Source organism: Neodiprion virginianus, chromosome 1 (genome assembly GCF_021901495.1).
Source record: "Neodiprion virginianus isolate iyNeoVirg1 chromosome 1, iyNeoVirg1.1, whole genome shotgun sequence".
Taxonomy (NCBI): domain Eukaryota; kingdom Metazoa; phylum Arthropoda; class Insecta; order Hymenoptera; family Diprionidae; genus Neodiprion; species Neodiprion virginianus.
Window position 1 is genome coordinate 13,389,351 of NC_060877.1, and position 12,640 is coordinate 13,401,990.

The 12,640-nt window shown below is 34.5% G+C and overlaps 2 protein-coding genes across 15 annotated transcripts in view; both read right to left on the minus strand.

Moving 5' to 3' along the window:
• LOC124310133 (dynactin subunit 1) overlaps positions 1-7,093 on the minus strand; it is a 31,067-nt gene extending 23,974 nt beyond the window's left edge. The window contains exons 1-7 of one of the 4 annotated variants that reach the window (XM_046773812.1): positions 6,983-7,093; positions 6,634-6,820; positions 6,259-6,416; positions 5,236-5,268; positions 4,774-4,833; positions 3,109-3,253; positions 841-903 (exon numbers count right to left, since the gene is read on the minus strand). In XM_046773812.1, coding sequence (XP_046629768.1) covers positions 841-903; positions 3,109-3,253; positions 4,774-4,833; positions 5,236-5,268; positions 6,259-6,416; positions 6,634-6,801 — 627 coding nt within the window. In that variant the 5' untranslated portion in view covers positions 6,802-6,820; positions 6,983-7,093. The remainder of the gene's footprint in view (positions 1-840; positions 904-3,108; positions 3,254-4,773; positions 4,834-5,235; positions 5,269-6,258; positions 6,417-6,633; positions 6,821-6,982) is intronic. The other 3 variants (XM_046773813.1, XM_046773814.1, XM_046773815.1) reach the window with 3 other exon arrangements.
• Positions 7,094-8,866: 1,773 nt separating this feature from the next.
• LOC124303280 (fidgetin-like protein 1) lies at positions 8,867-12,250 on the minus strand. Of its 11 annotated transcripts, none has more exons than XM_046760398.1 (4): positions 11,722-12,235; positions 11,302-11,500; positions 10,107-11,227; positions 8,867-10,016 (listed from the first exon to the last, which is right to left on the minus strand). In XM_046760398.1, exons 1-4 carry the CDS (start codon positions 11,771-11,773, stop codon positions 9,400-9,402), a joined length of 1,989 nt encoding a protein of 662 aa, XP_046616354.1. In that variant the 5' UTR covers positions 11,774-12,235; the 3' UTR covers positions 8,867-9,399. The 11 variants fall into 11 exon arrangements, with proteins under 11 accessions (XP_046616354.1, XP_046616288.1, XP_046616279.1 ...); XM_046760406.1 differs by having other exon boundaries at positions 9,574-9,737; positions 9,823-11,227; positions 11,722-12,250; XM_046760332.1 differs by having other exon boundaries at positions 8,868-11,227; positions 11,731-12,233.
• Positions 12,251-12,640: the final 390 nt, after the last annotated feature.

Genomic DNA, 12,640 nt, shown 5'->3' on the forward strand with positions numbered 1-12,640 from the left:
TTAAATATAAAAAATATTACACAGAACAACAGGCTTAAGTGGTACAGAGGTTTCTGAATAATTCATGGGCTGCACTAATTCAAAAACGTACCCCGTTGATTGATACCAAAACTGTGTATTATAGTGTTGTTGTGTACACCCAACAAAGTTAGTATTTGTTAAATTAATTATGTGAGATTAAGTTAACGACAGACACCAAGAACAGTTGTAACTACATCTAAATTCGTTCTATTGATTCTAAGAATTTCTAAACTAATATGATTAATTAATTAACTTGATCGTTTAAAGGGTTGTTTAGAGTCAGAACTTTCGGTGTGTCGATTCTCCATGTCCTACAGACTTGTTATCTCCCTTCTCCATAGAAGGATCATAAGAGGTTGTTCGAATGCAAACAACGAACTGGTTCGCTAAAAATGACATACTAAATAATATGAAACTAAAATATTATATTCTGATGAGGTTAAATAAATAAATCTTTATGATCTCAGTTCAACTTGAGTGCAGCGACGTACTGTGACATAATTTTATGCCGTGAATTACATACATTACGGAATTTATCTATTTAATTTTTCACTGAAGGAAACCTGACCTATATGAAATTCTCTAAGCATCACAGAACTCAGTCAAAGAAGCGAATGGCTGATATATGGCAATGGGAACGTAGAGGATGGAAAGAATCTACGAATAATTGTTAATTAAAAGTGAGTCATAATGTAATGTTACCAATTTTTATGGAATGTTATGTGAGAGGTAATGATCAACAAACAGCTATCACAAGAAGCACGAGACCAGAGGTAATTAAAAACTGAGAAATTAGAATTATTGAATAATATTAATTACATTATTCTGATCATCTTGGGCCTTTGGCTTTTTGCCCGGAGGCGAGCTCGTGCTAGGGGACTTCTGAAACACGTACGTGCATTCCCATATGAATCCCTTATTAGATACCATCATTACACCTAGTATTGACATTCGATTTCGAAAACAGCGAGTAATTTCCTGTCCTTCATGACTTGTCATCGGACATGTACAATGCCATTTGAAAACAGTGTGTGTTTTGCCTCTGTAATATGCATATATATATGGGGCATTCCATGTCAATTCGCCGGACCATTGGCCTGACCCCTTCCGATTTTGATGTCCAATTTATTTTGGGTTCTGTTTGGCCCAAAATACGACCTCAAATTTTTGGAAATTTTTATTTCATTTTTGAGGGGTTGCACGAGTTCAAAAATCATAAAATTGTGAGAAAACATGAAGAGGGATCGTTTTTAAATTGATGATTTTTTTTTTCACAGAAACTAGGACCCAAAACATAATTTTTCGTCCTAGTCCTAAAGTGGGCCGAGAACTAGCATTGTTGATTTTTTTTTTTCAAGAATATTTTATTTTATTTTACGGGCGAAAAACAAAAAAAAATAGTTTAGAAAATAAGGAAAGAAGCTCTACTTTTTACTAAGTTACTATTTTATATCTACTTTTAATCTAAGAAAAAGAAAACAAGTTTCACAAGAAAAAACTACTTTTTTTGGTTTTCGTCCGCAAAATAAAATAAAATATTCTTGAAAAAAAAATCTACAATGCTATTTCTCGGTCCACTTTCGAACTAGGTCGAAAAATTATGTTTTGGGTCCTAGTTTCTGTGAAAAAAAAAATCATCAATTTAAAAACGATCCCTCTTCATCTTTTCTCACAATTTTATGATTTTTGAGCTCGTGCAACTCCTTAAAAATGAAATAAAAATTTTAAAAAATTTGAGGTCGTATTTTGGGCCAAACAGAACCCAAAATAAATTAAATATCAAAATCGGAAGGGGTCAGGCCAATGGCCCTGCTAATTGACATGGAATGCCCCATATATATATACATACATGTATACACATTATATGCATATACAGACAACATATATGCCTTAAAATATTCAGGACAGTAAATAATAACCACCTGAGATAAAAATAACATTTAAAGAAATTGTATGCTTTATAGCCGTCACCAAGTCAATTAATTATTTCTTGATTCGCCATAAATTATTCACACAGGATATAATGGCAAATGAAAGTTTAAGCAGAATTATTAGTATTCTATTTTAAATCTCATTATCCATGCTCCGCGATGTATACCATAATTAATAAAAAATACGGTAATAAACTGATGGAATCTTCAATACCCTGGCAGATGGCTGTCAGTTTCATTTCAAGCAGACCATATTGTGTGAGTTTGGCAAATGGGAAAAGTTCAGATTTGGTAGTGTTGTAATTACTCTGTTTAAAGAAGAAAGCTCGATTTTTCAAAGAAAATAAAAGATATCAAATGAAATGGCTGAAACTTGTCTCAATACATTGATCTTCAGCAATTTATTACAATTTCACAGAAATGAACAAATGACTGACTGAAAAAAAAATGATTTTACTGTCATAAGGTTCCGAATTCATTGTTCATAGTGTTAGAATCTGCTCTTCAGAAATAAAGTGTGTACCATCTCAACAGAGGGAGAAGTGGTCAAAAATTTCTATCGACAAAAATATCTCATAGATGGCATAGATGCATTGATAGTAGGAATTTTTCCCATTCTGAAATGAATGATAACAGCAGGTTTTTCCAAAACATGGTAAAGTTTTTAATTTCTATATAACTGTCGTCAGTTTCTGACGGTTGAATAACTGAAATGTATATCAAAAAGTCTGATCCTTCATTGATATTACGGATTTTTTTCGTCGGTCTAACAATAAGAAAACGAGATTTCCAGGAAATCATTCGAATGTAACTGAATCTATATCTTCTTTAACCATCAAGGTTCACACAAAATAACATGTCTGACAAAATAATCATGTGTTCATACAATCAGTACATCAGTTGAAGTTCTAAACAGCAAATAATTACAGACGGTCTGAATAAAAATTGCAATAACTACTGAAGTACATGATGACCCTAAAGAATACAGAGAACACCTGTTTATACGTGTCACGAAAAAAACTTGGTGTGAAATAAATGCTCATCTTATGGGTTTTTCTGCTAACAATGATAAAAATTAAAATATCAATAATAATTTCAATAGAAACTGAGCATATTAGCCAACCTACAACGCATAATACAATATTTTACCATCTACCTCTATGAAAGATGCGCGCTTTGTAGATGTTGGTGCTGGTATATGTGATTCCCCGACCTCTTTGCGCTCATGTTGTGACCCGGTGAGACTTTCGGTGCTTGGAGCGCTGAGCTGTGTTTTGCTTCCTCCCAGAGATAGACGTGAACTGTATGGATCCACAAAGAAAGCACGACCGTAAGCTTCAGCTTTTCATAGCAATATATGAATGAGGAAATGCAACATAGATATCTCCATCTGTGCTTGTTTCATTGCATTGTCAAAATGCAGTATACATATTTATTACTACTGAAGTGCTGAATTATTTTATGCGTTAGTTATCATACATGATCAGTTATTCGTTGCCGAAGTGTTAATTACACTCGAGTGTAACTGACACAACCGTTTTAACCTGGCACCTGTATAGCATTTCTCTCTCACCCGGCTCCCGTGATCAGCAACGAATAAATCACCCTTCAAACTTGACTAACTAGGCTATGACAATCTTAAACATCCTAAAAATAGTTCGAAACCTTAAATAGCGCTAATCATATAGCATTTATGTAATATTAGTCAATTTAAACATCTGTGAGAAATTATTTATTCTATCAAAGAAGCTTCAGTGATAGTTTATTTTGAATTTATTTTAATATTGTATTGAAAATGGTAGTATGGGATGAGTGAAAAAGTTTCCTTCCACTACTTTGATCTGATATTTGGATAAATATACTAACCCTTAAGGTCACAAGGTAAGATTTTGCTCTTCAACTGAACGGGATTTAGCTTAAGAGCAAGGTTTTGGTTTCTTCAAATTTTGAGTTGTTATTCAGGTCATGGCAAATCGAATCGAGATTTGAGCTCCGTAAACAATTTTGTTGTTAGGTTAAAATGAAATTTTAAAACAATCTGGTCTCCTCAATTTTTGTGCTCGAGTAGTCAGCGGTAAGAGATATTTGTTTATAAAAATTATACCTCAATGTCCTATATAATTGTACACAGATGTTTCTCTACTGCTAAAAAGGAAGAATGTCACTTGACTGTGGACGAGTTATGTTACCAAGAAGAAGTGGTGCTAATACTAGCAAGTACACAATAGCGGTGCACAAAAGGATGAAACTTATTTTTAGCAATCAGCATGCACAGGGGTATAGAATTGGAAATCAATATTTTGGAAGATAAAACTAATTGCATATATTTTGATTACAAAACAAGTTTTATCACTATCTTGTAAGCTGTGTGTGTATTTTTAAATACGGAAGGTAGAATTATTATTTTGGATTTAATTAGACAGATAGTTAAGTGTTCCCAGTTTATTAAATTTTGAAACGCATTCATGTGCTTTTAATAATAAATATACAGTAACCAATGGTTGATGTTCAAATTTTGTGGAGGAAAAGTAAACTGAATTTTTTTGGAGATACAAATTGTCACAAACGGTGGTGTTCATTGATGACCAAAAGGTCATGAGAGATGATCTGAAACATTGGATAATAGCGTATGTGTCATAATATTAGAACCCTGGTACAATGTTAGAAACATAATTTTAATTACTGCGCTTAGCCTACGGGTAAAACAATATTCTGCAGTGGTGGGAATAATAGCACATATGGACAGTTGAATAGTCTTAAGCACGTCAATACAAATAATTACACAATTAGTTACCACGTTTGATTTGGATGTTATCCTTACCCTGTCAGCTTGTCCGGTCGCTGGCGTGCCGATTGTGCCGGAGATGTTTTTCTCCTAACACTTTTAATAAGCAGCATTTCAAGATCCAGCAGTGTAATTAAGCATTATATGTTTGATTCACGTTATATTACCAGAAGATCTTAAAATTAATCCTGAGATGTGTGAAATTATCCTTTGATTCTCGAACGATGTTAAAGGTGAGAACACACATCTTATAAAAAATTATTGATCAGTACACCAAATCAAGGCAATATCGTTTCTATATTAAAAATTCAATTTGTATAATAAGGGTCATTACACCAAACTAATAGAAAATTCCGAACCTTCGTATAGTGATGGCAATCACAAAATTCTACAGATTCTCTTTTCATGAACAGTGATTAACTAATTGATTGATTGAATGATATTAATCTATCATTTAAGGGTCTTATGCAGGATGGGGTTATAGGTATTGTAACTTACGCAGTTGGTTCATTCCGTCGACGCATGCTGATGCTAGCATGAAAACATTATTCAGAACTTATGCTTCAATTAACAAGAATTTAAAATATTGACAACACTGTTCAATGGAGGGTTTGTTATATCTATTAAACACCTATTAAAAAATTTACTTATGATGTGCTAGACACAAACCGATTTGATTTAGATGTTTGTCAATCATTGTAAACAAGAATAGGAATGATTCTATCACCAATATCAGATAAAATACCAGAATTAACTACCAATCAAGGTGAGATAACTTTTGAAATAAATCGAGTGCTTTACAGATAACTGTAAAGTAAATAAATATTTATGGTTAAAACTTATCAAAATATTCAAAATGGAATTCGAAGTCACAATTAGTAAGATTAGCGTGAGAAAACTTTGGAACAATATTCACCATTTTAAAATTTGAACACAAGTTTGGAGGCATTAAGTTTCGAAAATCTGAGTATATTATGCTTAGGGATGAATCGCCCTAAAGTTCTAATTCAAATACTAGGAAAAGTTAAAAAACCATTCATGAACTTGAGAAAATTCTAACAAGAAAAGCTCAGATATTGACAATTTGAGAAAAGGTTTTCTTTTGTTTTATTCCTGAAACAGCAAAACAACAATTTTGCCGAAAAGTGCATCAATGCATGCATGGAATGTCATAGTCATTGAGTAAATTATACAAATCAATTCATGTTTAACATTTTTACTAAAATGTCTATAAGAATCATTCCATTCAAGTTCTGTAGGGGGAAGTTGCAAGTTCCTTCTAATTTCATGACTACCTGTTTTTTTATTCACTGTATTTATATCGTAATAACAGACGACTAATGCTTTACTCATATTATTCGTAGCATGTTTTTGATCAATCTGGATACTAAATAATCTGTAGCTCGTAAAGTTGCCATATATACAAAAATCAGATGTTAACGGTATAAGTGCACAGTATGTCAAGCTCTTGTATGGCAAATATAAAATGCATTAACTGAATTAATGAAACAATCTGTTCACCTGTTCAGACGACTTCTTGCTCTAGCAGCCCCGCTGTCATCAGGAGTTGTTGGCGCACTACCGGCTGAAGAGGGACTTGCCGGTTCCGCTCTATTACCAGACTCATCGAGCAGAATCAGCTGCGTTTGCCGAACAAACATCCCATGATTCTCCCTGCACTAGAAGAATGTTCAAGTTTTTAAATTCTGAGCCACATAACCAAAACAAGTACTTTACTACGTACAAACAACATAGCAAAAAATGTTCAGGACTCGGGATCAAGGTTAGCTCTTCATAGCATTGGACGATTGTTATATTCAAATTTTTAACTTTCCTATTTGACATGGTTTAACCCTGCACTATAATGAAAAGTAAAAAACTATGTAAATTACTTACTTGAAAATAGGATTGTCCTTTGACCGTGCCATTATTTTTGCCTTTCGGTTCATCGAGGATAACTCCAATCCATTTTCCAGTAGCGAACGAAGGATGGCCGATGTATGCAATCACACCTTGACAATCCTTGCCAATAACTTCAACACGCTGACCGTTTTTGTACGACATTTTCCACTAAATTATAATGCTGAAAGCACGTCGATAAATGATATACAATAAATAATGATAATCGCAACACATGTGATAATTACACCCACGGTGGTGAAAGATTTTATTTTTACGTAAATAATATTAATAAATTTGTGCAGCAAATATTGAAGAAATATTCAAATAACTCGAATTATCGTACCTAATGAAATATAAATAACTTCAACGTTAGGAGTGTAACTGTTAAGACCAGACTGCACTGTCAACGACCGCAATAATGTGACAGCTTGACGGCCATCTTAGGAATAACGTCATTATGATCACGTGGGTTGGATACTAGTACCTGATTCGTTGTAAATTGCAATCAAGTGCGTTTCGGGTTTAGAATTCATATTCGAACAAACAGAATATTTCCGAGAGAAGTTGACGATTTGTAAATTACAAGTTGAAATCGACGCGTAAAAATACTATTTTTTACTATTTTTTTTACATTCATAAATTACAATCACATTCGTAACAACTTTTCCCTTTTCCGTGATATTTCAGAAAATTTTCGGAGGTACGACAGGAGTTTAAAAGTTTGTTGAATTAGGACATTGAATAGAACAATAATGAGTCACAAATTCCGTAGTTTTCATGTACAAAGAGAAAAAAAAGTGCCAGCGCTGCTAAAGCAGTTTTCACTTCAGAAAAAAAAATCGGAAATTCCCACTTTATTTTAATATCAAATAAGGAGAAAATATTTTCTCACTGATCGAATTATTGGCACGTTATTCGAACATCGAATAGAGTTGGCGGATTTGCTAAGATTTGAACAGGTTATTATGCATGCTGACCTATGCGAAACCTGTAGGTCATAGACCTCTATGGTTGCAGATTTAGGAGATGTTCGATCCAGAAGTTTCCATTTCACTCCTTCCATTTGATCTTTTACAATATTACGAATAGTGGAAAATTCTCGAAAAAAAACTTACCGCGAGAACTCTATTCTCTCAAATGCAAAGCTTACTCCTTTCCCTTAAGGGGGGAATTGCCGTCTCGAGCGCTGTTTTGAAGGTGATTTTTAGGATGGAATAAATTTTAATGATTGAGTTTTCTGTCTTAAATTATGGTCACATGTTTGTCGATCCTTCAACAATAAGTGCAAATTTAAAAAAAAAACCTTTTTATTATTATGTACTTTTGTAGGATTTTTCTAGACGGCGTGCGGAAAACCGCTTCAATTGGCAGCCAGTGTGGCGGATGTAAATGAATTTGAAAGAAAACCTAACATATTTTCAATTAGTATAAGTGTTATGATGGTTGGTACCAGTCAAAAAAAAAATTAACAAAAGGGCCGCACTCTAAGCTTCGATTATCAAGTTATTTTAAAAAACTAAAAAAAAATTATCCAACTCAATTTTGCTACTAAGGTTGAAAAACAATCTAATAAAGGTGCACGCTAAATCTGAGCCCAATTAGCCAATTCTTTATCGAGATATCGTGACTGCCGATTTGAAAAACAGTTTCAAGAACAACCCGTTTCAATGTTTTACATATACCCTTCGATGAGGCTTAAATGAAATTACTGATACTTACTAGTTAATCAGCCAACTCAGGTCCATAAATGGCTCTTTTTGTCGCATTCTTAGAAACACATCGATCCGCTTATATAGATACGAATGAAATTTTATTTTGTGTTATCATTTAGCATAATTTTTTGTTTGAGTGTACGCGATGTTATTATTATGCCATGTTATTTTGGATGTGCTCCGTTTGAACTTTTGAATAAATAAATAAATACGTTTCAGTAAAAACTTTGATTTTTTCCCAGAGGTTCATCAATTTCCCGAGAAAGTTTAACCTACGACGAAGAGTGTATGAATGCGAAATAAATTAACGATTATTATTTCATGAGATCTTACTTTCACCACTACTTGTGTTCCTTTAGACCATGTATGGTGGTCCAAATCTAGTTTTCCCATCTTCGGGGGTTCATTAGGAAATGGACTTATAATTTCAATAGTTGTTCACTCTCTATGTATCTGAAATTTGTTGTTTTAATTAAAGTTGCTGTTTATTGTAGTCGAATCAAATAATTTATACTTGCTAATAATTTGATACTCCTGAAGATTCACTTACGTTACTCCTACATCTCATGATTTATAATTGTCTAGATATTTAATACGTTAAGTTCTTTTTTTTTCGTAAAATTGAGCACTAAAAAATCTTCAACAAATTCCCAAACATAGAACTTGTGAGATTTTATTGATATACCACGTCCTGAAACGAATAGGACTCCCATAATTTAAATAATTTGAAAGTTAGTACATAATACGAATTTGATTTTATGTCATGGAACTTGGATTATAAGAACAGATCATAACATCAAATGGAATTTACTGCATATCTACTGATTGGTGATATTTTCGATCATATTGTATTTTAGCTATTTATGATCATATTTATTACGTTCATATCACACGTTATTTGCAGTCTAACTAAGAATAAACAATTAAGTAAATATATGAGTAAACAGAGTATGACAAGAAACGTTTTATTACTTATCGTTAACCCAAGAGTACAAGAATTTCATTGACTCAATTTTCAGTTGCTCTGAGTGTGGTTTTCATACATACGTTACGATTTGTACTTTTGTGCTGTACCCGTTCCATAAGTCTGATCCCACTTTACGTATGTAGTCAAATCCGATTGTGAGACACTAGATTTAACATAGCTTAGCGCATTTTTAAAATCGTCTGCAGTTACTCCTCGAACATCATCCTCTCGAATGTTTTCCAACTGATGAAACGGTATACTTCTGATTGGCCCCATACTGGCTTCTTTGCAAAGATTAGTCATGTCAGCTCCAGAATATCCTTCCGAAAGTCTCGCAATTTCTGATATATCATCAAGCGTTAAGTTATGCCGCTCGGAGTGTAGTAGATTTTTGATTATCTGACTTCTGGCACCAAATTCTGGTAAAGGAACGTACAAACGTTTAACCAATCTTCTGCGAGCAGCCTCATCCAGCTCCTGAGGTCTATTCGTAGCACCAATTACCAAAATACGGTCTTCTTCCGCTGTTGCTGCGCCATCCAATTGTACCAAAAATTCAGTCTTCATTCGTCTAGAACTTTCGTGCTCTGTCTCTGATCGTTGAGTCAGCAGAGAATCTATCTCGTCTATGAAGACAACTGAAGGTTGATAAACCCTTGCAACAGCAAATAAAGCTCGGACCATCTTTTCTCCTTCTCCTATCCATTTAGATGTTAATGAACTTGCCGAAATTGAGAAAAAAGTTGACTTGCTTTGAGAGGCTATGCATTTTCCTATTAGCGTTTTACCTGTTCCAGGTGGTCCGAAAAGTAAAATGCCCTTGGGAGGTCGGCGCAATCCTGTAAAGATGTCAGGCCTTAGTAGAGGGAAAACAACGATTTCTTTAATGGTGTTTTTAGCAAACTCCAGCCCTGCAATATCATCCCAAGAAACAGTTGCACCCGAGTCCATAATGTCGTTTTTTATTAATTCCACCATCTTTGGATCAATGTTTCTCAGCCTCTCATCTTCACAGTCATTCATTTCTTGACTTCCGCCATTACTCTTATTTGCTTCATCTTCTTCTTCCTTTCGCTTAATTGGGCAAATAAATTGACTGTTGACAGGTCGTTTGCCACCCAAGGTTTTTTTTTGAGGTAAGACCTTGTTCTTTTTCAACTGTTGTATGTGAAGTTCTTCTTTAGCGGTCCTAAATGACTGAGGATTTCCCTTTTTATAACATTTTTCATCTACTTCATCCTGACTTGAATTGGTTGCAGTTTCATGCCTGGAATAAGCTGAGTGATTATCATGCTGAAATTCTGGCTCATTATAAGCATTGTAATTTTTCTTGGTGAGATTTGTATTCTGATTGAGTGCACTGAAATTCAATTTATTTGTAAAATATGAAGACTGATGTTGATTATCTCTGTTGGAAGAATTTGGTAAACCCAAAACATCATTAGTATCCTGTTTCGGGTAATCCTCGACTTTACAGGATCCAATCTGGTTTTTACTATCAGTATAAGAGCCGCTTTTTTCATATTTGAAACTTTGCTGCTTGGAGGCAATAAAACTTCCGATTTTTCTACAGCTTTTGGGGAGAACCTGAGCTGGTACTTTTCGATTCCTTGAAACTAGATCCTTGGTATTCCAAATATCAAGAATATCCTTAACATGCCGATCAGTAAACTCATTGCTTTTGCAATCTAGCAAATTATCTTCCCTACACACCAAAGGTTTTACAAATTGCAGAGCAGCCTTTGGATCTTCAAGTCCAGATTTCCAATTCACATTTTTCTCAGATTTGTTACTTCTCAAGGTTTCAATCTGCGACCAATAATTGTTTATTCCTGCCTTATCATCTATAAGTCGATGGTAGGCTTCCAGACTATTTTTAAGCAAAAGGTTGGCCATATCATCACTGTCACTGGAACAAAAAATAATAATAAATGTACATGTGAAATAAGCATAGGTAGTCATCGATTTTATTCACGGACTTACAATGTCTTAGCACCCAGGTACTTAGCAGCCAGGCACCTACGTTCAGTTGTAACTGTTTCAAAAGCATCTTTGGCAGAGGTGGTGAACTTGAGTGTATGAAGCGCAGATAAAAAGTTATCTTCAATCAAAGAATCTACAGATTTTAAGTCACAGCTTTCATTTAACATGGCCATCGCAGGTTGACGGGCAATGTAGAATCCTTAGTAGAACCCAGTTTGATTGTTACTGACCAATGTAAAATATATTTCGATGCAAAATTAGAATGTGCAAAGCTATGGGCATAAAAAGTTAAAAATACGTCTGTAATTAGATATTTTACAGAATAAGCAGTTGGGGCCGGGAGATTTCAAACATAGAATAGCTCTTGCTTTACATAAAGATTAGCGGGTGGATAATTAATTATTATTATTTACTACCTACTGTACCCACTGCACAGTGCTGGGCCCGCCAAACGATACCTCGTGTTTGGCATACATATACATATATTTATACATATGTTGTTGGGAATAATCAACAAGTTTCCGAGGATAGCGCGATTTATCGGTAACTAGTTCTCTTTAGATGCCTGTGATTCCGACTTAAAGAAATTCTCTAAGGATTGTGTATCGTAATTACATTGTGATACAGTAATTTCAAGGATATCCGACTGCTAGCGATCTCTAGTTGTAATTCTAGAAACTGGTCACGTCTGCAAACATCGCGGTCTTATACCTACAGGAACGCTGCGCCATACATATTTATGACGTCGAGGCTCGAGTAGCATTTTTTGGATGCTATTTGGCAGCTCAGAATCCGATCTGGGTGATCCGCTTAATTGATCTACCAAATGCTCGAGCAAATCCATTCAATGTTTTCGTAGCAAAATGCCAAGCGCAATTATCTCTGATTTGTTAGTCGGTAAAAACACATATTCTTTTATCTTATCACATCCTGTTCACGCCGTCGGTAAGAACTAGCTGTACCCAGATAGGAAAATACTGCATTTTTTAATGCAGCCTTCGTTTGTGATAAAAAACATAACAAAATAAAGTGTCTTTATGCGCTGGTAGAAGTTGAGATTGACAGTAATCTGCAAATAGCAAAAAGTAAACGTAACAAACATTCATCCGTAGATTGACAGAAACAATGATTGTAATGTACCGTTAGATCCACGTGATCCATAGTTCTGGTTTCCTACATATCGCCACATTTTTGCTGTAAGCTATCGTTGAACTCGCGGTTGAACCTCAAACTATTTTACTCAGCATAAGCGTTGACTGAAGACGGCGGCATAAGTTTGCAATATGAGTCGAAGGCAAGCGCGTGCGCGATCCGAAAAAGAATATTACAGTTACGAGAG

Coding starts and splice junctions, on each gene's coding strand:
- LOC124303280 (XM_046760323.1), bottom strand. CDS start 11,773: ATGCCAAACACGAGGTATCGTTTGGCGGGCCCAGCACTGTGCAGTGGG. Junction 11,501..11,721: donor AGCACTGTGCAGTGGGTACA/GTAGGTAGTAAA, acceptor GGTTCTACTAAG/GATTCTACATTGCCCGTCAA. Junction 11,228..11,301: donor TACCTGGGTGCTAAGACATT/GTAAGTCCGTGA, acceptor TTTTTGTTCCAG/TGACAGTGATGATATGGCCA.